At 48.7% G+C, this 26657-nt stretch overlaps 3 protein-coding genes across 8 annotated transcripts in view; 1 reads left to right on the forward strand and 2 right to left on the reverse strand.

Moving 5' to 3' along the window:
• Nucleotides 1-26657, reverse strand: part of LOC102452245 (uncharacterized) — a 505721-nt gene that overhangs the window by 211825 nt on the left and 267239 nt on the right.
• Nucleotides 1-26657, reverse strand: part of LOC102443700 (uncharacterized) — a 92552-nt gene that overhangs the window by 20266 nt on the left and 45629 nt on the right. The window lies entirely within an intron of this gene.
• Nucleotides 22-24587, forward strand: LOC102444088 (tripartite motif-containing protein 10-like). Of its 2 annotated transcripts, none has more exons than XM_075913963.1 (8): nucleotides 22-2863; nucleotides 5696-5791; nucleotides 6093-6323; nucleotides 8366-8388; nucleotides 9119-9234; nucleotides 10300-10359; nucleotides 22929-23042; nucleotides 23334-24587. In XM_075913963.1, the coding sequence occupies exons 1-8, from the start codon at nucleotides 2447-2449 to the stop codon at nucleotides 24188-24190; spliced, it is 1914 nt and encodes a 637-aa protein (XP_075770078.1). In that variant the 5' UTR covers nucleotides 22-2446; the 3' UTR covers nucleotides 24191-24587. The 2 variants fall into 2 exon arrangements, with proteins under 2 accessions (XP_075770078.1, XP_075770079.1); XM_075913964.1 differs by having other exon boundaries at nucleotides 2434-2863; nucleotides 23331-24288.

The following is a 26657-nucleotide window of genomic DNA, read 5'->3' on the forward strand; positions in this document are numbered from 1 at the left end:
GCTGGAGCAGATATTTCACTGCGGGGGGGGGGGGGGTTGGAGGTTTTGCCCTGGAACCCAAATCACTGGCTGCGTGGGGTGGGGGGGGGCAGCTCCTTGTCCCCCACGTGGGGCGGGGCAGATATTCACCCTCCACCTGCTCAGCCCTTTGGGCTGCACAGACAGAGCACAGAACCCAGGGCTTCTTGCACCAGAAATATGCAAATGAGGCGAAGTGGAATATTCCCGAGCCTCATTTGCATACCTAATGAGCTGTCATTTTTGCCGAAGAGGCTCTTGGGCCGTCTACGCTGCCCCTTCTGGCGCAAGAACAACCCTCTTGTGCAATGCCGGTCTTCCCGAAAAGTAATCGGCGTAGCGGCATGGCGCAAGAAGGGGCAGTGTAGACAGCTCCTTCTGGCGCAAGAGCCTCTTCTGCAAAAATGATGGCTCATTAGGTATGCAAATGAGGCGTGGCGATATTCCATGCTTGGCCTTATTTGCATATTTCTGGCGCAAGAAGCCACGAGTGTAGACATAGCCTAATAGTCTCCCCTCATCCCAGGTTTCTAGGGGCTGAGGCTTTAACAAACCTGCCAATTATTGTTAAGACTCATTACACCAGGGCTACTCAGCCTTGGGGGGGGTTGCACAATGATGCTCACTACATGCCAAGGGCCGCAACTTGCATGGTTGCATAGACATGCAAATATATATGCAAATAGTTTCTTTCACACTGACAGGCATGCACACAAAGCACTTCCCACAGTGCCCCGGCGCTCCTGGCATCTCCTCCTTGGGGGCAGGAAACACCAACACCCATCTGTTCCAGCCAGCCTGCCCTCCTGCTTGCCTCTTTCCATGCTCACACCGCCTGGGAGACACTTCCCCACTGTGGAGTGTGTTCCCAGTGGAGGCCACGTTCAAAGGATCCTACCTGCAGGCTGCGTGTTGAGCACTGTGTAAACCCAAACTGCACCGTGGGCTGCAAACAAACAGGCCACACCTTGAGTAGTCCTACACAGCCTTAGTGTCTGTGACAATCCAGCCTTTGAAATATTGACACCAGCTTAACCAAGGCTTTGGCCTGTGAATTTCACATCCTTAGGTTTGGAAGGATTAGACTTTATCTGCAAATGCCACTAAATGTCAATGTCACTCTCCACACATCAACCATGAAAAAATACTCCCATTGATAGTAATTAAAATGTACCAAGGGGCACAGTAAGAACAATGCTACATGAGAATTTACTACACTTTGATTTACAAATATTCACTTTGCTTATCTTGACATTTGGGGTATGTCTAGACATACAAGGAGGTTTCCAGGATCTGTTGAAAAAGGCTTTCTTTCTTGACAGATCCCCTGCTAGATTGCCACTTTTTGTCAACAAAGTGCTGAGTCAGCAAAACGCAGTGGTCATTTTAATGCAAATTAGGCACAGGATATTTAAATCCCTGCCTCATTTGCAATGTTGACCTGCCTAATCTGCATCTCTCTGCCGACAGAAGGATGCAGTCTAGACATACCCTTGCTGTGGACAATCTGTAGGTGAAGGATTATAAAGCTTTGACTTTTTGAATCTGACCTTACTCTCCTTCAATAATTATTGTCTGATCAAAACAGTGTGGCTACGTCTACACTGTAGGCTTCTTGCACAAGAGTTCTTGTGCAAAAGGTCTTGTGCAAGAGTGCGTCCGCACTGCCACGTGCTTTTGCGCAAGAGCGTCAATGGCAGTGTGGACCCTCTCTTGCGCAAGAAAGCTCTGATGGCCATTGAAGTCATAGGAGTTTCTTGCGCAAGAAACCCCTGTTGCCCATCACACTGCCTTCTTGCACAAGAGCTCATGCTCAAGAGGGCTTATTCCTTGTGGGGAGAAGAATAACTCTTGCACAAGAAGCCCTCTGTTCCGATGCTGTACTGTAAATTTACTTGTGCAAGAATGCACGTGCAGTGTAGAGGCTCTGCAAGTTTTTGCGGAAGAATGGTTGTTCTTGTGCAAGAAACCTGCAGTGTAGACATAGCCTGTCTGATTCCCCCCCCCCCCATGATTTCTCACCAATTAGAAAATGCAAACGGATGAAATGTGTATTAAATGCTAAAAACTCATTTTTTTGTGCAACTGTGAACATTTAAATGAAGAATAAGTATAAAAATTGCTTAAAATAATTACCTGGAAATATTATGTATTTATAAAAAACAGCATTCTGCCAGCCTGAATGTCACTGCTTACCCAGCCCCTGCAGGCTCATGTGAGGGGGTGGGGGCTGCAGGGACACTCCCCACCAGTACAGGGGCTGATGGCAGGGACAGTGCCCTCGTGGGATATTTCTCACTAAAGCCTCCAGGGCTGCAGCCTTGCAAACAGCCTGAGTCAGCCCCAGGAAAGGAAACAGACAGTTGTTGCTGGGCGCAGGGCAGGAAATTGAAACTGACCATGTGAGTTCCCCAGTCCAAAGGGAGCCATGGCTACAGGGAGCCCCGTGGAAAGTCTCAGGGAGGAAGCGACATGTACCCTGTGCCTGGAGTATTTTAAGGACCCAGTGATCACAGACTGTGGGCATAATTTCTGCCGGGCCTGCATCAGACGGTACTGGGATGGAGCCAGCCTGGCCGCTTTCTGCCCGCAGTGCGGAGACTCTGTGCAGCAGGGACTCCTACGGCCCAACAGGCCGCTGGCCAATGTGGTGGCAATAGCCCAGCAGCTGAGCCTGCAGGCAGCGCAGGGTGCAGTAGGGGCTGGGATGTGTGAGGAGCACCAGGAGTCGCTGAAGCTGTTCTGCGAGGAGGATCAAGCCCCCATCTGTCTGATCTGCAGAGAGGCCCGGGCTCACCGCGCTCACATGGTGCTCCCCATAGAAGAGGCTGCCTGGGAGTACAAGGTAGGGAAGTGCTGTCCAATCGAATTGGGCTAATTTTGGATTTTAGTTAAAGGCTAATGTCACTGTTCCCTGGCCCAATGTGACTCATCAGTCACCTCTGTGAAGCCCTCCTGGTAGGGGAGATGCTGTAACAAAAGAAATGCTCTGGTCAGGTGGCAACAGAGGTAAAATATCAAATCTTTAAAGGTACCAGATGCAGGAAACTGAGATGCTGAACCCTTTTCAAACCCAGCTCCCACTGGTGAAAGGAGGGAGCTTTTTATACAAGGGAAGGTGCTAACCATCAGTGAGGTGTAAATCACAAGGGCTGTCTACACTGGCCGCTTGAATTTCTGCAAGAACACTGACGATCTCATGTAAGAAATCAGCGCTTCTTGCGGAAATACTATGCTGCATCTGTTCAGGCAAAAGTCCCTTTTGCGCAAAACTTTTGCGCAAAAGGGCCAGTGTAGACAGCTCAGATTTGTTTTGCGCAAAAAAGCCCCGATGGCAAAAATGGATCATGGCTTTTTTGCACAAAAGCGCATCTAGATTGGCACGGACGCTTTTCCGCAAAAAGTGCTTTTGCAGAAAAACGTCCATGCCAATCTAGACACTCTTTTCCACAAATGCTTTTAACGGAAAACTTTTCCGTTAAAAGCATTTCTGGAAAATCATGCCAGTCTAGACGTAGCCAAGGATTTCCGGACAATCTCTGTGACTGAAGATGGATAAGTTAAAATCTCTAGTTTTTAATAGAATAATGTTTAACAGAATTCATCATTTTTATTTCCATCACAGTAGCCCTTCCAGGCCCCAAATGCGATCTGGACTCTACAGTGTCCAGTGAGGGATAATTCCTGCCCTGAGCTAGACTAAAGGTGTGAAGGGAAACGAAGGCATAAAGCAGTGAAGGAAGTTGCCTAGGATCACATTAGAGCTGAGGTCTTCCTGAACCCAGTCCAGGTCCCTAACCAATAGACCAGCGATTGCCAACCTTTTTAAGAAAAAGATCACTTTTTTAATTTAAGAGCAATCCAGGATCAACCTCAGACCTAAATATCCTTGCCCCACCTCCTTTGTGCCCCTTCTGGGAGGCCCTACCTCTGCTCACTCCATCCTTCCTTCCTCCCTCCCTCCCCCATTCTCCCTCCCTTTCACCTGGCAGGGGCAGAGGGTTGGGACACAGGGTCTGGTCTTGGGCTAAGGGATTTTGAGTGTGAGAGGGGCTCTGAGCTGAGTCTAGGGCAGGCAGTTGAAGTGTAGGAGGGGGCTAAGGGTACAAGCTCTCTAAGGGAGTTTGGGACCAAAGGGCTCAGGGCTAGGACAGGGTCTTGGGGTGTTGGAGGAGGTTCATGACTGGGACAGGGGCTCGGGATTCTGGCTCCAGCTGGATACAGCTTACCTCAGGTGGCTTCTGGGTGGTGGTGCAGTGGGGATAAGACAGGCTCACCCCTGTCCTGGCCTTGCACCACTCTCAAAAGCAGCCAGCACACTCCTTCCATCCCAAGCCCTGTGCCCCCCATCAGTTCTGTGAAGATAGAATACAGGGTGAGAGGGGGCACCCTGACATCAGCGCTCCCTCTTCTCCCTTCTCTGCTCTGCACAGCATGCAGGAGGCTCCTGGGGAGCGGGGGAGAGGACAGCTCTAAGGCAAAGGGCAGGAGATGCGCAGCAGTGGGGAAAGGGGCAGCTGAAGTGTGCTTGATAGCCTCTTGGCCAACCAGTCATGATCACCTGTCAGAGGCTCCAAGATTTACTAGTAGATCTTGATCTACTGGTTGGTGATCACTGCAATAGGCCATGGTGCTACCTCAGCATCAGCCAAACAGTGATGAATCATGGCCATTAGGAGGGAAAGAAGTGTTGATAAAGCCCTCAGGCCCAGCAGGGAGAGGAGGTTTCCCATTGGGATGTTGATCTCCTGGGCTGTTGCATGCGGGGTTAAACTCAGATGCTGCGGCCTGTGGTGCTAGTGAGTATGTGGGCAAGGACGAGCCAATGTGGTTCTGTTGGTCCCACCAGGCAGCCTTTGGGAATTTCCCAGCATCAGCCGTACCAGGGACTGGGACAATGGATACCTGCCCAGAAGGCATTGCCAGTGTAAGTGTTTAGAACAGCACTTGGCAAGACCCAACCATACTTAACAGAAATCAGCTTGTTTAATTGCGAGGGGAGGGTTTGTTACTGAGGCATTCCCAGAATACAAGACAGCCCCACGTCTGCCTGCCTGGGCCCACCAGCATCCTTATTGGTTGGCCTTTGTCATTGCACCCCCACCAACATCAATCTGCAGTGAATAGCCACCTCCACTTCCCCACCCTCACAGGTGTCCTTCTGCATCTTCAGTCTCCTCCTGTCTCTTTTTCGCCAGATAAAGCCATGTCCAGTGCTGAGTCCTTACTGAAAGGGGACAGAACTCCGCAAATTGGGACTCTGCTGCTTAAAACCACACACATTGCCTCCCTGCATTTCATGTGGATTTCCTTGGTGCCTAGACGAGCTCTGTCCAACCACTGCAATTTAAACTCTCTCAAATATGGGTATATTGGTTACTCCATGGGACTCCAGTGCCCTGTTGCACACTGTACCAATAAACAATCCATAAATACCAATAAAGCTTGGTGATAATGGAGATCTGTTTGCAGTTACTAAAATAACTGAACCTGAATGGGTAACAAGTCAGTCTATGGCACACTCCCAGTGACCATTAATAAGATTTCATCTTCTTGGGGACCCTGATGTCACAAAGTGATTGGGAGGAACAGTATCATGGGTTTTTGTAGAACTGGATGTTTTTCCACTCCCCTCATACTCACAGTGAAACTTCCCGACTCATGTCTGTTTCTTCAGAAAAAAATTGAGGCTCATTTGGTCATTGTGAGAGAAGAAAGAGAAAAGCTGCTAGGATGGAAAGCGGCTGGAGAGAGGAGAAGCCAAGAGTATCTGGTAGGTGCCTGTGGGTATGAACTGGCAGGGACTGGCAGTGGGAGTCCTCCCTCCTGCTGCTCTGGGTATGAATTCCCAGCACCCATGAATAACAGAACACGCTGCCCATGACAGGCGGGGGACCATCCCTTTCAGAGGGACACGGGGCCAAAGGGGAAACTGGGAGAGACTCCTTTGCCTTGTACCCACAGGTCAGAAATCTGAGGGTTTCCAAGTTCTCCCTGTTGCTTACTTAGCTCTCCATGAAAGGGCCCCGGGCTACATCCATGCCCCTACCAGCCCTTTCCCTGTTTTCATACAGAAACAGACACAAGCCAAGAGGCAGAGGATTATGGCTGAGTTTCAGCAGCTGCGGCAGTTCCTGGAGGTTCAAGAGCGACTGCTGCTGGCCCAACTGGAGAAGCTGGACGAGGAGGTTGGGAGGCGTCAGACTGACACTGTCAGCAAACTCTCTGCACAGATTTCCTATCTCTGTGAGCTGATCAGTGAGCTGGAGGGGAAGTGTCAGAAGCCAGCAAGTGAATTCCTGCAGGTGAGACTGAGGGAGAAACATCCCAGCTCATAAGAACATAAGAATGGCCATACTGTGTCAGACCAAAGATCCATCTAGCCCAGTAACCAGTCTGCCGACAGTGGCCAATACCAGATGCTCCAGAGGGAGGGTTCACGACAGGTAATCCTCACATGATCCCTCTCCTGTCACCCATTTCCAGACAGAGGCTAGGGACACCATTCCTACCCATCCTGGCTAATAGCCATTGATGGACCTAACCTCCATGAATCTATCTAGCTCTTTTTTGAACCCTGTTAAAGTCCTAATCTTTACAACATTCTCTAGCAAGGAGTTCCACAGGTTGACTGCGCTGAGTAAAGAAAAATTTCCTTTTGTTTGTTTTAAACCTACTGCCTATTCATTTCATTTGGTGACCCCTAGTTCTTATATTGTGGGAATAAGTAAATAACTTTTCCTTATTCATTTTTTCCACACCAGTCATGATTTTATAGACCTCTGTCATGTCCCCTCTTTCTCTCCTCATTTCTAAGATGAAAAGTCCATTCCAAAACACTAATCATTTTTGTTGCCCTTTTCTGAACCTTTTCCAATGCCAATATATCATTTTTGAGATGAGGCGACCACATCTGTATGCAGTATTCAAGATGTAGGCGTGACATGGTTTTATACAGAGGCAATAAGATATTCTCTGTGTTATTCTCTATCCCTTTTTTAACGATTCCTATCATTTTATTTGCTTTTTTGACTGCTTCTGCACAGAGTGGATGTTTTCAGAGAACTATCCACAATGACTCCAGGATTTTTTTCTTCAGTAGTTGTAGCCAAATAAGTCTCCATCATATTGCATGTATAGTTGGGATCATTACATTTATCAACATTACATTTCATTTGCCATTTTGTTGCCCAATCACTTAGTTTGGTGAGATCTTTTTGAAGCCCTTCACACTCTGCTTTGGTCTTAACTGTCTTGAGCAGTTTGGTATCATCTACAAATTTTGCCACCTGACTGTTTACCCTTTTCTCTAGATCATTTATAAATAAGTTGAATAGAATTGGTCCCAGAACATACTCTTGGGCTACATCTACACTGCAGGCTTCTTGCTCAAGAACTTTTGCACAAGGACTCTTGTGGAAAAAGTTCTTGCGCAAGAGGGCGACGCACTGCTATGTGCTTTTGCGGAAGAGATGTGCTTTTGAGCAAGAGTGTCCATGGCAGTATGGATGCTCTCTTGCACAAGAAACCCCTGTTGCCTGTCCACACGTGCCTTTTTGCACAAGAGCTCTTGCGCAAAAAGGCTTATTCCTCATAGAAAGAGGAATAACTCTTGCGCAAAAAGCTCTGTGTTCTTACGATTAACTGTACTTTTTCTTGCACAAGACTGGGGGGAGGGATAGCTCAGTGGTTTGACCCTTGGCCTGCTAAACCCAAGGTTGTGAGTTTAATCCTTGCAGAGGCCATTTGGGGCAAAAATTTGTCAGGGGTGGTACTTGGTCCTGCTATGAAGGCAGGGGATGGGACTTGATGACCTTTCAAGGTCCATTCTAGGAGATAGGTGATCTCCATTAATTTTTTTTTTAATGCACTTGTAGTGTGGCTGCTCGACTGACCTTGTAGTGTAGTTTCCCTTTCTGAAATTCAGTGCCACAGTGTTGGGCTGCTGAGGTGTTTTTCCCACCTCAGGGATGTTAAATTTTATTATATTATGATCACTATTTCCAAGTGCTTCAGTTATATTTACCTCTTGGACCAGATCCTGTGCTCCACTTACGACTAAATCAAGAATTACCTCTTCCCTTGTGGGTTCCCCGCACAGGGAAAGGAGGCTCCTGCACTATAAGCGCTGGAGTATAGCTGTCAGATCTCCGTGTAACTTTGGTGTGTGCATTGCTGACATGTGAGGACTGTTGTGCTTTGCAGAGTTACAGACACAGAGATAGTAGAGATGGGCAAAGCCCCATTAACTGAGGGCCTCTCTTCCCCATGGTTGCAAAATTCCTTCTCTGGGATCCCATGTGTGTGTCTGATGGTGCTGAGGTTCTTTTCTCTCTCCCTCCTCTAGGATGTCAGAAGCTACTTGAGCAGGTGCGTGGCTCCCTCACTCCCCTCACACTGCGCTATGTTGGGAAAGAGCTTGGAGTTGACGTTAGCACCACATCTCCCCAGGGCTTTACAGGCAGATGTGAGGGGACGGTCACAGGCTGGGCACAAATCTCTCTGACCAACTTCAACCTGAGGGTCTCATCCTTGCATAGAAGACTCTGGAATTTTCCATTGAGGGGCATAGTCTGATCTCAAATATTTCCTAGAGCTGTCACTTCCCTAGGGACTAGCTGCCTCTGGACTGTGGGCGTGGAACATGGGCCTGTCCCTGCTGGGCACTGGGCACCATTCAGCCTAGGACAGCAGGGGTCAAGAGTCTTTCCCACTCATGAGGTCTATGGAGACCTGTGTGGCATGAGCTGGGGACGGGGGAGCTGGTGTCTCAGTCTTGTTCCAGGTGGGCAGATTCCCACAGCACTTCACCTGGGAACCTGCTGTCCCTCAGAGCCTGGAGACCAAAGAGTGAATTGGCCATGGACACTCAATTCCACCTCTGTCCCTAGAGCTAGTCTCTCCAGGCTGGATTTCAGGAATATTAATGGGTCCTTTCAGGGAAAGGTTGCATGCCCATGGGCTGTTCTGCACATGCTCTCGGGCTGGGAGAAGCAGAAAAATTTGAACTCTAGGCCCATTAGAGCAGCGACTCACTAGCCAGAACTTATGAACTGTGTCACTTGATGCAGCATCAGCCTGTGACATTGTTTCTCTCCAGGTGTGAGACGGGGCAGTTCCAGCCACCAGAGGAGATTTTTCCTGACCTGGACGAGCAAATCAGTGGTTTCTGCCAGAAAAGTCTTGCGCTGTCGGAGACGCTGAGAGAGTTCAAAGGTACCTAGAAGGGATGGAGGAGGGGAAAATGAGCGAAGCATCTGAGACCACGGAAAGAGAATGATGCTGGTCATTTGGTTCACAGTTAGATTAAGCTTCTATTTAAGTGTGAGGTGAGAATGGCTCATCCTTGGGATCTAAGACACTTGGGTTGATTAATGGAACCCATATTGGTTCCAAAAGCAGGCTTTGTAATTACAGTGCCTGTTAGTAAGGAATGACAGACACACAGAAAGAAACACCACCTGCTCCTGGGGCATAGGTGGGTCAAGATGCATTTCTCCTATGATGCTTTGACTACCTTTTACCGAGTCTGACACATTATGCGCAGCCAAATTATGCACTGGTTCGTTCTGGAGGAGGGACAGAGGCGTGTCCCTGAGAGAGCTGGGGCTAGGAAGGGCAAGGGATGAGGCAGGAGAAGGAGGGACAGAGGGACATGGGCTGAATAAAGCTAGGCCTCTGGCTCTTGGCTCCCTGGCCTAGGCACACTAGGTCACTGTAACCGGGATGTGACTCCAGCTGGCGTTAGAACTGCTTGAACCTGTGCCAAGCTCTGCCCTGGCCCTCGCAGCCACTGACCTGCGGGGTCACAAATGGCCTCCTTGCCCTGGTTGGACCGGCACAGGGTGAATCTGGACCATGTAGCCAACCTGCCCCTGCCTCAATTTCCTCTGGATAAAATGATTTTTATCCTTATTCCTGCTGCTCCCTGTAGTGACGCTGAGTTACTTTGGTGCCAAAGTCTGTGCAGGCCTGGATCTAGGTCACGACAAAGGCAGTAAGTGAACGAGACAAACCCACTGGCGTCTGAAGGGTGGGAGGGGATGAGGAGGGAAAAATTAATTCTCACTGTCTGCTTGTCTGTGCTGGGGTGAGTGTGAGGCTGCAGGGATGTTGGTTCCATTTCTGGTGCCTGAGTGGGAGGGAAACAGAAGGTTTCAGACCTTTTCATATTAAACACCTGAGTGTGGCTCTGTCTGGTCTCTGTTACAATTAAATCCCAGCTCTGTGTGATCACAATGCAAACCTGAAATCTCCCCTCTCCTCTCCTCCCCCCTCCAGACACACTGCCATCTGCACTGGAGGTCCAAAGAGGGGAACCTCGAGGAGCGTACAAACCAGGTGAGTTGCCTCAGAGCCTCATATTATTCCGCCCCGCCCCGCTGAGCCAGGCTTGCTGGCCACTTCGAGGTGCAGCGCATTGCCCCAGTTCAGGGAGGCACCAGACAGCTGGCCTTAGCACTGCTGACCAGAAGCCAGCCATGTAAGTGAGATCCACAAACTCCCCCCACCCCGAGCCTCCTCCAGCCCAGGGGCCACCTCCTGCACCCCAAACTTCTCAATCTGGGCCCCAGCCCAAAGCCTAGAGCCCCAGTCCAGAGCCCATCCCCCCATCGTAGGGCACTTTGCCAAAACTGGAGCCCCCTCTTGCATCCCAACCCCTCATCTCCAGGGCTACCCCAGAGCCCTCACCCCCTCCAGCATCCCAATCCTCTGCCCCAGCTTTCAGTCTCCTTTGGTAGTCTAATACCCTCAGCCAAGGTGAGTAACTTCCTCCTCCCTCTAAGCTGCACGACTCACGGATGGGAGCCAAAACAAAAAAGTAGTCAATATAATGGTCTTCAGTTGATATGAGCTTTTAGTAGTTACATTCCTGGACTGTCATTGCTCATGAAAAGTGCTGTCATATGGGTGGCAATCAGGTAAATATTGCATTTTATTAATATCAGCAGGACCGACTAAATGGGGCCTGTGTGTTGTGTAGTCTTGTCTTAATCTTCGTATTCATGCCCATCAGTGTGAAAGAAGCTATTTGCATATATTTGCGTATATTTGCATATACATGCAACCACACTTAAGTTGCAGCCCTCAGCATGTGCTGTGAGTATCATTATGGCCCCTGGGGCTTCCAAAGTTGAGTAGCCCTGCTCTGCCCTAAGACGCAATATTTACACTCAGACTCAGTGCTTCTGAATGGGGAACAAAAGAAAACTTTGATTAAAAGGGAAAGGAACTGAGCACTGATTTAGGGAAACACCACATCCCCATTCCAAACTGTGTGGCCAGAAGCAACCCCCAACCCACAGTTCACCAGCAGTGTCCCCATCACTACCCTGACAGCCGCTCAGTGTGCCTCTCCCTCGCCCCCCTGCTGCATGCTCATCATGCTGCCGCTTTGCTGGCCACCTGGTACATCTGCTGGCTTGTGGTGGATTTGGCTCTAGGCTAAACTTAGCGATCTCAGCTCTTGGCCCAGCCACAAGAAATTCCAGCATCCACCTGAGTAAATTTTTAAAAATAAAGAGACTTCTTATGGAGTTTGTTCTAGTTTTATCATTAGAACAGGGAGGAGAAACAGGTTGAACCAGTCTTACAGTTCACACCTGGAGGGCATGTAGCCTGCTGATTGAGTCCTGCCCTCTCCCAGTTCACAGAGTTTTGGCAGGGGAACCCTGGGTCATGGAGGTTCTTTACACTGCCAGTCTCTGTCCTTAGAATTGAATTAAACACGGTCTGACTATTCTGCATCCTCACAATAACTGCAAGGATTGCTGATCATATCTCACAGTTCCTGCATTTAATGTTAACACAGTTTGTGACCCCACAACAGCCAAACTGGTTAACATAGGCAAAACACCACTGTAACAGTTGAATATCTAGCAGGCCTAAGCAAACTGAGTGAACTGTATTTACATGTGCATGTCCAGAATCTCATTCTTTAACTTGAGAGTGTTTCCTGCCACAGCTTGAGCTCAGCCCCCCACCTCCTCTGCTGCTGCTTGAGCCTCGCAGTTGGTGCGTAGCTGCAAGGCTGCAGCGCCAGCTCCAGCTTCTGAGTTGTAGGTCACTGGTCAGGAATGCAGAAAGCAAACCCATACCCCCTCCTCCCCTTCATGGGCTGCAAAGCTACAGGTGGACAAGTGCCGTTCCTCCCTCCCCCTTCCATCACTGGGTTTCTGCCTCACCTGGGTCCCTCTGAACTCCTGGTAACAGTGGCACTTCCCTCAGTTACTCCCACAGGGCAGGCAGCAGGTTGGGTTGCTCAGGGTCTGGCTGGCTGGGTTGGGCTCTTGTGGTTTTGTGAGTGGCTGGTGCCCTCCCCCTTCCCTGGCAGCAGGATAGGCTGTGCCTTGCCCAGCGGCTGTGGGAGGAAGTAGCACTGGAGCTGAGGAGCCTACATGTGCAGGATGTACACATGTCTAGAACGAAGGCTAGAACGAAGGCACAAATGTTTGATGGGGAAGAGGATTAGCCACTGGAACAAATGGCCAAAGGAGGTGGTGGATTCTCCATCTCTTGATGTCTTCAAATCAACACTGAGCGACTTTCTAGAAAACATGCTTTGGGGAAATAGAGCTTTGTGCCTGGGTAACTGGCCTAAGTGTAATTGCTTGTGCCATAGAAGAGGTCAGACTACATGACGAATGTTTCCTTTGCACACTGTGAGTCTATGAATTTTAGGCTCTCATCCTGCAAACACTCACCAGACATGTTCAATAATCTGAATGTTCCCCTTGGCTTCACTAAATCTCTGTTGTGGAGAGGGATTATAAAGAATAAATGCATAAAGACTAGGAGTGTTAAATAAAGCAGCTGAAATTTAGACACCTACATCCATATTTGGACAGCAGTATAAATGGCTGGTTTATCAGAAGCACTGGGTGCTCAGAACTGAATCCCATTGTTGCAGGTGCGAGAATGTTGAAACTCAAGCCCGGTATTGAGAGACATGAATGTGGATTTGGGATCTAACTTGTGTGCCCTGTTTATGGAGTATCTAGACTCAAGGATTTTCCCAAAATGGCAGAGTCTGGTACAGGATCAGCAAGCTCTGGCTCGCGAGCCAAATATGGCTCTCTTGGTCATTTTTGTTTGCCCGGTGGGCCAGAGCTTGAGTTGGGCTGCAGTGCAGACAGCTCTACTGGGACACCTGCATTGTTATCCCAGTTCACATTCCAGCATGGTGGCTGCCCAGCTGCTCCGGGGAGGGCCGTGTGGCAGGTAGCTTGCTCCGTGTGCTGGGGCTGGGGCTGCAGCTGTGATGCAGCTGCTCTTGTGACAGCCTGGTCAACAAGTCCCAATTGGGGGTTCCCATCTAGCCACAGAAATGGCTTCTAGCAACCTCCCCCCTCCTGCTGCGGCACAGGTAGGAAGGGAGACCATGATCCAGCTGTGGCGATTCTGGCCTGGGCCCTTGTCCAGCCATTGCTGCCTGGGTGCAGCAGCCCAGCCAGGTAAGATAATGTGGCCCCAGAGCCCCCCCCACATAATCTATTTCTAACCCCCAGAGTCCTGCCTTGCCTCCTGTACCCCCACACACTCCCCACCCTGTGCCTCAAGCTCATCATACACCTGAACCCCCAGACCTGAGCCCCTCATACACTCCAACCATGACTTCTACGCCCCCACATCCCCAGCCCCCTACCATACGACTGAAAGAAGTCAGCCTGAATGCCTGCATGTAAACTTCAAAGAAATGTGCAAAAACATGGCGCAGCAGAAGTCCCATTAACTAGAGTCTGTGAGAACAATGTTTCATTTATGCTATTCTTAATCATCATGTCAATGATCAATAATATTGTTGTATATTTTGAGTGATGCAAATGAGCATGCTTATATGGCTCTTTGTTGACCACTTGTTCTGCATTTTGATGTAGTTTGACTCTGGTTAGAAAAAGTTGTCGACCCCTGTTCTAATATGCGTGTCAAGAGGAACAGAGTCTGGGGAGAATGGGGGTATGGAAAAGATTAAAGCCCCTTCTGACATGTTTCAAATCGTCCTTCTACCCCTGCTGACAGGCTGCAGAGCATCCATGTCTTGCTCAGTTCAACCTATGGCCTGCAAAGGCAGGGTAAGGAAATGGCTTTGGCGGAGGTGGTGAGTTTTGAGGAAGTGGCTGTGTATTTCTCAGAGGAGGAATGGGTTCTGGTGGAGCCGGGCCAGAGCGCCCTCTACTGGGATGTGATGCAAGAGAATTATGAGGCTGTGAGCTGGCTGGGTAAGGATTCCTGTCCCCTCGGGTATCAGAAGTTGGTTGGGCTCTGGAGCAGCTGGGTTGGGTTTGGTTCAGAGTCCCTCCTTGTCCCTTGTCCCACAATGTCAGGACAAGGCATAATCCTGGCTCCTATGTGAGAGACCTCCCCCCTCCCCCGGGGAAGCAGGTTGAGGGACATAACAATGGTGCTGCTCTTAGAATCCTACGGCTGGAAGAGACCTTAGAAGGTCATCAAGTCCAGTCCCCTGCCCAAGGCAGGACCAACCCCAACTAAATCATCCCAGCCAGGGCTTTGTCAAGCCAGGACTTAAAAACCTCTAGGGATGGTGATTCCAGTGCTCCCCCACCCTCCTAGTGAAATAGTTTTTCTTAATATCCAACCTAGACCTCCTCCACTGCAACTTGAGACCATTGCTCCTTGTTCTGCCATCCGTCACTACTAAGGACAGCCTCTTTTGGAACTTCCTTTCTGGAACTTGAAGGCTGCTATTTAATACCCCCTTAGACTTCTCTTCTCACAGTTAGGGTTTCAATGTGCTCCCCTATCATCTTGCCCATGTTGACTTTGGCCGGAAGTGTCAGTGGAAGGCACCAGGCAGGAACGGCAGGTATCAGAGTTGTGGGTCTGGGTCTGGCTGCTATTGGTGCCTGCAGGGTACCCTTGTGCCAGTGTGCTGGGCCCCTGGAAGGAGGGTGCGGTTTCCAGAGTCCTTTCCTGCCTGTGGCTGATCTCTGTGCCATCCTGGTTCCTGCCAGTGAGAGGGGCTGGGTGCTGAGGGATGGTGGATGAGGCAGTTCGTGCTCTGCGAGCGTTCTGTTGGGGTAGCTTTGTGGTAGATAAATGTGAGGAGAGCTCTTCTTGGGTTTCAGGCACTGCACTTAGTGTCGGTAGACTTGTGTTCAATTCCAGCCCTCACACAGACTTTTTGTGAAATCTTGGTCAAGTCACTTAGACTGCCTGTGCCCTGGTTTCTTGTCTTTTCAATAGCTGTTATAGTATGTCCCTGGTTCACAGGCTGGCGGGAGGTTAAATACATTGAATAGGGGAGATGCTCTACTCCACATAAGCACCTTGATAGCGCAGTGGGGTCCTGATTGATACCAGAGATCCCAGGTGTTGCTGTGGCTGATAATCTTTGCTCCCCATAGTGGCTGCTGTGCCATTTGAATGGCGGCTAGTGCCACAGAACATCGTTACAGCTGCTCAGGGCGGCTGTTTCTGGAGCCCTGACGCCTGCTGCACTGGCAGAGTGTGCAGCTTGCTCATGCAGCACAGCTCAAGGTCATTGCTAAAGAAAGACACAGGCTCCATTTGTGGGCTAAGGCGCTCATCCAGGTCTATTGGCGAAGAACCCCGGTACTAGTGTTCCAGCTCTCTGGGCACATGTACAGTGAGACATATCCCAGCCCAACAATGGTACTGGCTCAGCCAGAAACCAGAGTGCTGCCCCTCAGCCAGCGTGAACATGCCCCTCCTGTGACTTCCTGTCAGGGCTGTTCCCCACTCTGACACTCTAAGTGCAGAAGGTGGGGGTCTGCAAAAGACCTTAAATATCTTGCCTCTATAGGCTCTGCTTACAAAAACTCCTCAAAGTCACTGATGCACTGGCTCTGGAAGAGAGACTGCCACCATCAAGTGATTTTATCCTTGAAAACCAGGAAGAAACAGTTGAATTTCTTCCCAACGGGTACCCCAAGTTCTTTTTCCAAAAGAGAGCTTGAAAAAAGAAAACACAGGAAACAAACGCCAATTCAGATAGCTGGCCTGTCAGTCTAGGCAGGTACCCACACAGGCCTTCTGTTTCTTTCCAGGACACAAGAATCAAATCATCTCCTTAAAAAGGGTGATTTTTATTAACAAAACAAAAGATATACTTGATAAAGCATATGTGGTTGCTAGGTGTGTGGGCTTTAGCTTAAGTATGGTGATGGGGTGGGGAGAGGAAAGATGTGGATTTCACACAGAGTTTTAACCAAACACAAAACAAAGAAAAATACCTGGATTGCAACTAAATATACATTTTTTTCCTTAGGGTACGTCTAGACTACCGCGTTTTGTCGACAAAGCAAGCCGCTTTGTCGACAGAACTCCGTAGTCTGGACGCAGTGTTACAGGCAATAACACCTTCTGTCGACAGAGTTCTGTCGACAGAAAGTGTTATGCCTCGTAAAATGAGGTATACCAGCGTCGACAAAACCGCGGAGTTCTTTCGACGTTATGTCGACAGAACTCCGCGGTAGTGTAGACGCTGGTATTGTTTTGTCGACAAAAGTCCACTTTTGTCGACAAAACTAGGTAGTCTAGACACACCCTTAGTTACTCACTATCTCTTCACATGTCCATTTCCATGCCCCAAATTCCTTGGAGGCATGGTAGTCCCACCTGGATTTGAAAAATCATATCCCCTCAGCTTCTGGTTCAAAAATCACACAAAGAGAAAGGGCAGATGGGATTTAAATTTCAGCACTGTATCCCATTGGTTCTTTTGGCCCCTTGCCAACACCCTTAGCTGCTTGAGTTTAACTCTTTAGGCACTGAGGCTACGTCTAGACTGCAAGCTTCTTTCGAAAGAAGTTTTTTTGGAAGAGATCTTCTGAAACAACTTCTTTCAAAAGAGAGTGTCTGCACTGCAAAAGCGTATCGAAAAAATGACCTGCTTTTTCGAAAGATAGCGTTCACATTGATTGGATGCTATCTCGCATTTAAGTAGGGATTACTGTGGATGGACTGGCCCCTAGGGCACCTGTGCTTTTTCCTGGAGACTTCTTTAAACAAACAAACAAACCCTCTTCTCTGTCCATACATATATTTTTCCGAAAGAGCTCTTTCAGAAAAAGGCTTCTTCCTTGTAGAAAGAAGTTCGCCAATGTTGGAAAAACCCCTCTGTTCTTTCAGCTTTATGTTGAAAGAATGCAATATCAGTGTGGATGTAAGTGAAGGGTTGTTTTTTTTGTTTTTTTTTGAAAAACAGCTGTTTTTCCAAAAAGACTCTGCAGTGTAGATACAACCTAAGTCAGGGCTACTCAACTTTGGAAGCCCCAGGGGCCATAATGATACTCACGGCACATGCTGAGAGCTGCAACTTAAATGTGCATTGCAAATATATATGCAAATAGCTTTTTTCATACTGACAGGCATGAATACAAAGCTTAAGGCAAGACTGCACAACACGCAGACCCCATTTAAGTCAGTTCTGCTGAAATTAATAAAATGCAATATTTACCTGATTTCCACCCATAGACAGCTCTTTTAATGAGCAATGACAGTCCAGGAATTTAACTACTAAAACTCATATCAACAGAAGACCATTATATGAACTCCCTTTTTGTTTTGGCCCCCACCCGTGAGAGCCACATAAACCCAAAGGCTACGTCTACACTGGCCCCTTTTCCGGAAGGGGCATGTAAATTTCACCAGTCGTCGTAGGGAAATCCGCGGGGGATTTAAATATCCCCCGCGGCATTTAAATAAAAATGTCCGCCGCTTTTTTCCGGCTTTTAAAAAAGCCGGAAAAGAGCGTCTACACTGGCCCCGATCCTCCGGAAAAAGCGCCCTTTTCCGGAGGCTCTTATTCCTACTTCGAAGGCTCTTATTCCTACTTTTCCGGAGGATCGGGGCCAGTGTAGACGCTCTTTTCCGGCTTTTTTAAAAGCCGGAAAAAAGCGGCGGACATTTTTATTTAAATGCCGCGGGGGATATTTAAATCCCCCGCGGATTTCCCTACGACGACTGGTGAAATTTACATGCCCCTTCCGGAAAAGGGGCCAGTGTAGACGTAGCCAAACTGCACTGCGGGCTGCAAACAAACAGGCCATGGGCTACAATACGGGCCGTGTGTTAAGTAGTCCTGCCCTGAGTCCTGGCCAGCATTACTCCTATCCATCACACTTGAACATTGCGCTTCGTGTGTTGTTATCCCTTATCCTTATCCTGTACCTTCCCATTGAAATAAAACATCTGTATCCATTATCCCCTCATCTCCTGCTTTGCACAAGGATCAGTGTGTTCCTCTGCCATCTCTTAGGAGTGCGTTTGCAGGTATTGCAGAGATCAGTGTGTTTTGTATCCTCTTTCCCAGTCGAATGTGCTGACTTGGTTAGCTGGTACCTAGTGATCTACCCTACTGCCAAGGCCCGTCTTGTTGTGGTTCCCAGGCATTGGTTAATACTGTGATTCTGAGGGCTCCAGCAAGGCCTCCCTTCCACTCTTTGTGATTTTTCGGGCGGTGTTTACTCGTCATCCCAGAAAAGCATGAACTGAAAATATGCACAGGGCTAAACACTGCATCCTGGCCATTTTGCTTAATCTCTCCAGACATTCATGCCCCATGTGTCCCGTTGTCTTCACATTGTCTCATACAAGCCTTGGACAGTTTCTCCCCCTCCCCCCCATCAAGTTGTTTTCAATTATCCAGTGTTGCTTTGTCAAATTGAGTGTTGATGACTGGACACTGAACAGGATGGTTTGGAATAACATGGGCCTCAAGATGCAATTGTACTGACCCAAGTCACAGAACACACCCCTGCCATGCTCTTGTCCTGCAGTGATAGGACTGTCTTTACCAGAGTGAGACGGATGCCGACAAGGAGGCCTGAAGACTTGTGGGACCATATGTGGGCAGAGAGTCAATACAAATGAGAAGGCAAATTGAGTGTTTGAAGTAAGAATAAGAGCCTCCGGAAAAAGGCACTTTTTCCGGAGGATCGGGGCCAGTCTAGACGCTCTTTTCCGGCTTTTTTAAAAGCCGGAAAAAAGCGGCGGACATTTTTATTTAAATGCCGCGGGGGATATTTAAATCCCCCACGGATTTCCCTACGACGACTGCTGAAATTTACATGCCCCTTCCGGAAAAGGGGCCAGTGTAGACGTAGCCAGCGTGACACATGCCTTCTCTACTCCTCCACATCTCTGAGCCGAGGGAAAGATGTGTCTCTATCCTCGCTAGGCCAGCCCACCTCCCAGAAGGACTCCACAAACCCAACATCCTCCTGCAGGGTTGTATTACAGGAAGGATGCTGCTCAGCTAGGAGGGATGTCACTGTGGGTCACAACCGGGAATACCAAATTCAGGACAGATTGCCAAGAAATAGATTAGGCATACCCCAATACTGGTGGTGGTTCTCCCATGTGATATACTCCATTAACAACAAAAGTACATGTCTATCTCATCACCCAGAGAAGTCAGAAATGCAGCCTCCTTAATATTCCAGTTCTTGTTTCAACACCCAGACACAAGACTTAATGAGGAGTGGTGAGTTAAAACCAGTTTCATGAACCAAAGGATTCTGCTCATTCCAAAGGACCAGCCACGTACCCAAGTCAATAAAATAACTCAGATCTTACCTCAAAATCACACGTTTGCCAATTCTATTTGCTGGCTAAAAGTTTATTTGTAAGTGAAGAGAAAGAGGTGAGAATTACAATTGAGATAAGCAATCAAATACAGACACACATTGGAATGTTCTTGCATCAGTTTTAAACCAGTGATGGACTAAACCGCTGGTTTGTTAAGTTTCTGGTTGTTTTCAGAAGATTGGACAGTTTTCTGTCCTGTGGTTAGAATGCTCCCATTAGCGTATGTCCATAGTCCGGAGATCAGAGCAGAGGAGAGGTCAAATGGAGTTGTTTCACCAGCCTTTTATAGCTTTCTGGCATGTGGACAGCAGGGTTCCCTCTATTTTTTTCCATCCATGCGTGGGAATATGTGTTGTGCACTGACGTGCTCTTGTGCACCATCAGTAGAATAAAAAAACTAGATTTAATACATATTTTGAAAAGTCACCTTTGTGTGTGTGAAACAGACTCTGTGTGTGTGTGTGTGTGTGTGTGTGTGTGTGTGTGTGTGTGTGTGTGTGTGTGAGAGAGAGAGAGAGAGAGAGACTCAGGGTATGTTCATAGGTGACTCAGGCTGTGTGTGTGAGAGAGGGAAAGAGACTGTGTGCGTGCTGGCTGCTGCTGAGAAAGTTACTGGGAACCCCACACTCTGTGGCTTTGTCTACACTGCAGGGTTTTTGTGCAAGAAGCTTTTTGCGGAGGAGATCTTCCGCAAAAACTTCTTGAACAAAAGCGTGTCCATACCTCAAAAGCACATCTCAAAAGCAATGTGCTTTTGCGCAAGAGAGCGTCCACACCGCATGGATGTTCTTGTGCAAGAAAGTTCTGATGGCCATTCTGTGAATGGCCATCAGAGCACCTGTGCTTTTTTTGCAAGAAACTCCTGCGGAGTGTCCACACCTGCCTTTTTGCGCAAGAGCTGTAGCGCAAAAAGGAGTTATTCCTCGTGGAGAGAGGAATAAATATACCAGCAAAAGCCCTCTGTCCTGTCAATTTACTGGGGGTTTTTTGTTTTGTTTTTTGAGCAAAAACGTGCTTAAGGTATAGACATTCCCCCAGTTTTTGTGCAAAAACCTTGTAATGTAGACATAGCCTATCTCTTTAAGACACTGCAAGCTGTCCTGCTCTGTCCCTGAGGCCTGTAGTCTCCCCCTTCCCTGCTCTGTGCAGATGGGGTACATGAGCAAGGGAGGGGGAGTGTGTGTGTGACATTGGGGGGTGTGTGTCACTATGTGTCTGTGCGTGTCACAGAGTGGTGTGTGTGTGTGAGAGAGAAAGAGAGAGAGAGTGTGTGAGCTGGCTGCTGGGGATATCATCTTAAAACCCTAGCACTGCTTGTGTAAGAAAGGCAGGCTGTCACCGTTCAGACACAGCGGCAACCATATTTGAAATATAGGTGTATGGTCCATATTCATAACTTGAAGTACAAAAATGATGCACATTTACAAATAGGATAATCATAGTCACCACATCAGAATGTTTCCATTGACTCCATACTCGACAAGTGTTGCACAAGATTTGTTGCAACTGTGTAACAGTGGTAGCACAATAACCTACATGGTCATATTTTAATCCTATAACATCACAGAGGGATCTTCCCAGCACTAAGTGGCAGTCGGAGAAGGGGTCTGGCTAAAAACATGAGGAATGCAAAGATGCAAAAATGTGAATGGCAGATTATGTGCAGCCGAAGGGAGGGAGCAAACGGCAGGCTGGGCTGGCCACCAGAGGAAAGTTGGGGAACCACACAAAGATGCTGTTGCTGCTGGCAGCATAGAACTGAGGCAGCCAATGGGAAGCTCAGCTGCAGCAACAACCACACACCCCAGAGAAGCAGCACAGCCAAATGTCACCATGGCCAGCTGTGGGAGCAGCAGCTGTTCTGCACAGCTGGCAGGGCCCACCCCGGCACAGGCAGTTGGGGTCAGGAGTGTGGAGCTTAGGGATTGTCTGAAGCAGCAAGTCAAGGATTTACCTCACTGCTCAGACAACTTCCTCTACTGCCTTCTGGGTCAAATAGAGCATCGGAGCCAAAGAGCAGGGCAAGCCAAGTTCCCCATCCAGGAGCTTTCTGGGCAGAGCCCTTGAGGAGCTAGAGTTCTGCTGGGTCCTTTCTTTCTAAGTCCTAGTGACCTGCCATATGGCTACTGCAATCTCAGCCCTGCCTGTGGGCTTCCGTGTCAGACCTGCAAGCCCCCACTGGAGCTCCCCTTCTGAGCAATGTGTTTCTGTCCTGCCCTAGGATGGCACGGGGGATTGGTAGGTGGGTGGAACAGGTCATGAGAGAGACTGAGGCTACATCTAGACTGTGGGGCTTTTTTGAAAAAAATATGCAAATTGCAAACCGCAAATTGCGTATCTTTTCCCTCTTTTTTCAGAAGAGGCTTGTCCAAAATTTTGCCCATCTACATGGGACTAAATTTTGGAAAAACCTCCTCTTTTGGAATATCCCTTATTTTCTCAGCAAGAGGAATACAGGGATGTTGAAAGAATACTCCCACTTTTTAGGAAACTGTTCCAAAAAAGTGGACACATTCGCTGGACACGGCAGAGTTTTTCCAGTATACTTCTGGTATCCCGGAAAAACTCTACAGTCTAGACTCTACAGACTGAGTTGTACACTAGAGCAGTGGTTCTCATCCATGGGTCATATGGCTCCCCAGGGGCCACACCCTACCTCTAGGGGGTCACATGGAAAAAACAGAACATTAGGTAAATTATATACCTTTTTTTCCAACTAACAGCGGCTATCGGGGGGGGACCACAGAGGTAAATGAGGCTCAGAAGGGGGCGATGAGTAAAAAAAGGTTGAGAACCAGTGGTACGAGTACCCTGAGGGGTATTCCAGAGAAGTCTGGGGGGTACGTCAACACAACTGAAATGTGGAGAAAACTGAATTTTAGATTTAAGTTTTACAGTGTTTTATAATTTTTGTACTTTTTACACCCAAAAATGTCATCACCCGCCCGGTTACGATTAAGTTGTTTAAATGAATTTGTTGCAATGGTAGAAAAAAAATTTATGTGTCTGAAAACTGTAGGTACTGGGGGTAAAAAATGTTTGTTTTGAAAAATGGGTATTTTATTAAAAAAAAAAAAGGTGGAGAAACACTGCTCAAGAGCATGCAGCAGGGTGCTCAGCTCCCCCCAAGGAATAAACTGGGCCATTCCCGAAGCAGGGGGGATGTACCTTTACTGCAGGTGAGTGTGTCATGGGATCTGATATCATCCAGAGCCTCGTCTCTGCAAGGTGGGCAAGGAGCTACTCTGGGTGGGTGACTCATATTCTTGCTCTGGAAGTAGTAATGGCACAGACCTTAATGAACAAGATCTGCACTTTGTTAATTGCTCTTCATGCAGGATTTCTAGTTTCTAAAGCTCATGCGATCTCCTGGGTGGAGCAAAGGGAGGAGCTGTGGATCCCAGCTTTCCAGGGCTATGAGGAAGGGGAGATCATCAGCAATACCCACACAGGTGAGCAATCAGCTAAACTGACTCAGAAACCAATTTCTGTGTCCTCATAGCAAATGTCTCTTGTGCATTTTCATCATGTCAAACTGACCATTCGGCCTGTCTTCAATGTCATTTGGGAGGGCGTGGGGCGTGAAGGCTGGGTTCTCTCCTTAGAAAAGGGTTGTGAGGAAGAAGGATGAACTCAGCTCATGATTATTCATCCTTTCCAGCTATTATTTGGATATGTTCCCCTTTCAGAGTTTTCCTTTCAGCTCAGCACAGAGAATGATTCCTGGATTCTCTTTCCAGCAGGTGATGGGACACTGAGTGAGAACAATGGGGAGTGTTTTCAGCAGGAAGGACCAGAGCGAGTGGCTCCACATGGGATGTTACTGGGAAGATCTGAAGGGCATATTTCTCAGAGTCCTGAGCACGGAGAGACCTGGGAGAGTCAGCATAACCTAGAAAGGGAGCAGGGAAACCATCCAGAGGAAGGACAGGGTAAATCCAGTCATTGGAGCAGAAGTATGGAAAGAAACACACAAAACGTTCAACAGAAAATGGCCCATCAGCAAGCACCCTCCACTTGCAGTGACTGTGCAACTCTTATTGAGCATCAAAGAACCCACACAGGAGAAAAACCCTTCAGCTGCTTTGATTGTGGGAAAAGCTTCAGTCAGAAGTCAGACCTTGTTAGACATAAGAGAATCCACACAGGAGAGAAACCTTACAGCTGCTCTGTGTGTGGGAAAAGCTTTTGTGGGAGCTCAGGCCTTATTAGACATAGGAGAATCCACACAGGAGAGAAACCCTTCCACTGCTCTGACTGTGGTAAAAGCTTCAGTTGCAGCTCACACCTTATTACGCATTGGAGATGCCACACAGGGGAGAAACCCTTTCATTGCTTTGACTGTGGGAAAAGCTTCAGTCAGAGCTCAGACCTTGTTTCCCATCGGAGAATTCACACAGGGGAGAAACCCTTCAGCTGCACTGACTGTGGGAAAAGCTTCAGTCAGAGTGCACATCTTGTTAGACATAAGAGAACCCACACAGGTGAGAAACCCTTCAGCTGCTCTGACTGTGAGAAAAGCTACAGGCAGAAGACAGACCTTATTAAACATAGGAGAATCCACACAGTGGAAAAACCGTGTAACCTGAGTTCCCTTTAAACCAGTGGTTCCCAAACCTTTCGGCATCATGTCCCCTTTTTTATTTTTGAGAAACCCTCATGCCTCTCCACCTCTTCTTTACCATCATCAAACCCCCCTTTTAACAAAAAATTAAATTCATAATTTAAAATAAAAAATAAACACAAAAACGGATGTGGCCCCAACTGACACATCTCCCTCCCCTGACATCCCAGCCTCATGGGGGGAAGGTAGGTAGGACTGAGGTTCAATGCCTCAGGCCAGATTAACTCTTCTTGAGTTCCAGGGTTAGTGGAATTTGTGGGCCCCTCTACACTCTGAGGTGGGGCCAAAAATGAGGGATTCAGTGTGCGGGACAGGGGATCCAGTATTGCAGTGAGTGGGATAGGACTGGGATGCAGAATCTGGGTGGAAAATAGGGTACAGGAACAAGTTGGGGGTAGGTGACTGGCCAGGAGGGAGGGGCAGGTGGTGTCTGGGCAGGGTGCTGGATGGGGTCTGACCAGGGGGCAGGAGCTGGGTGCAGGTGGGGCCCTGAGCAGGGGCCAGTATGCTGGTGGGGCCCCAGGATGGGGCAGGTGGGAGTCTGGCTAGGGGGTAGGGTGCTGGTGGGTCCCTGGCCAGAGTACTTGTGGGGGTCTGGGTGGTGGAGGGCAGGCTACTCGCAAGGATCTGGGCAGGGGGCAAGCTACTCATTGGGGTCTGGGCAGGCAGGAGGGGACAGGAACAGCTTGGCTGGTACCTGAGGGTTCCACAGCTGTGCGCCAAGTCCAGGTCTCAGGAAGTGCGTGTGTTGCTTTCCCCCTCCCCAAACAGCCAGCGCATTTTCTGAAAAGCTGGGTCTGTTTTTCTTCCCTCTGCTGCTTGCCTGTGCGGGAAGGATGGGGGGAGTAGGAGTCCCAGGACTGCGCCAGCTCCAATTTCTCAGGCAGCATGCGCCCTGCTCCTCCGCTCCCCATGGCAGCTGCATGCTGCCTCAGCAGTTGGAGCTGGCATGGTCCCGGTACTCCCTCCCCCCTACTCCTTTTCCCCGTGCAGGCAGGAAGTAGGGGAAAGAAGTCCCCGGCGGCATGACAGACCTGGCATTTCAGGAAGCGTGTCAGCTGTTTGGGGGAAGGGAAGCAGCACACGTGCTTACTGAGATGCCGGCCCTGGCGTGCAGTTGTGGGACTTGCCCCCCATGCCACAAGAAGCTGGTGCTACCTCCATTTTTGCAGGAGGTAGCGCCAGTGCAGGCTCTTTTTTGGGGTGGGGGAGAATGATGGGGGGGGGCTGGGTCACCTCACATCCCACTTGGAATTTCTTCATGTGCCCCCTCCCTCTCCCCCCCAGTTTGGAAACTATTGCTTTAAGCTGTGTGGACACATGTCTGTGCTGCAGCCTATTCAATGCAGTATAAGCACTTAGAGCCATGGTAGGGAGAAATGCCTCTACCCATTGGTCTCAACCCCAGCTCACAACTGCCATGGGCAAAGGGCAGTTGACTATCCCACAGCCCCAGGCCTGCAGCTGCCATTGCAGGGAAAGGTGTCCCTCCCCCTTCCCCCCATCGCAGCAGCATCAGAGCTGGGGAAGAGGGAGCTGGTTGGGAGTCGTCTGTCCCGAATGTAGCCTTTCAGTGGCCTACACTTCACATCCCTCCATTCTTGAGCTCAGCCCCCAGCTGGAGCCCTCAAACCCTCAGACCTCTATCTCAGCACTGAGACCCTTATCCCCAGCCTCACCCCACAGTTAGCCTTCACTCCCCGGCTCTTTGCCCCAGCCCTGAGCCTCCTTTCGACATCCAAACCCCTGAGTCCCATTCCTACTTAGTTCTGTGTACCAATATGGAGATGGTGTGTCACACATTCTTTCCATATTGGTGCCCCTAACAAAATTCATTTTGCACATGTGTGGGAAAAATTGAATAGAACACTGTGTATAACTGCCCTGAGTGTGAAAAAAGCTTCAGTGAGAGGTCAGACCTTGTTAGACATAGGAGAATCCATACTGGAGAGAAACCCTTCAGTTTCTCCTGTGCCACAACCAATACTACCGCACCGTACACAGATGAAGGTTATGAAAACCAATCTCACCAAATCTAAACAGGTTCTCATGATCCCAAATAATCTGCCACATTTCCAGGACAATGTATACCTTAGATGCTACCTAAAAGAGCACGCTGTGCCAATTCTTTAGAATCTAAAATCAAAAGATTTATTAATAATGAAGAAAAAATTTTGAGAGTAAAATTGTTAAAGGAAACAAATTAAATACACTAAGGCTACGTCTAGACTACACCCCTCTGCTGGCAGAGGAATGTAAAGTACACGTTTTGAAAGTGCAAATGAAGCAGGGATTTAAATATCCTGTACTTCATTTGCATAATTGCATCATGGTGCTGTTTTGAACAAGCACCATTTCGAAAGTAAAACTGGTTTAGATGCAGTTCTTTTGAAAACGGGGTGCTTTTTTGAAAGATCCTGTACTCATTTTTTGAGGAATACAG

Source organism: Pelodiscus sinensis, chromosome 32, assembly GCF_049634645.1.
Source record: "Pelodiscus sinensis isolate JC-2024 chromosome 32, ASM4963464v1, whole genome shotgun sequence".
Classification (NCBI taxonomy): domain Eukaryota; kingdom Metazoa; phylum Chordata; order Testudines; family Trionychidae; genus Pelodiscus; species Pelodiscus sinensis.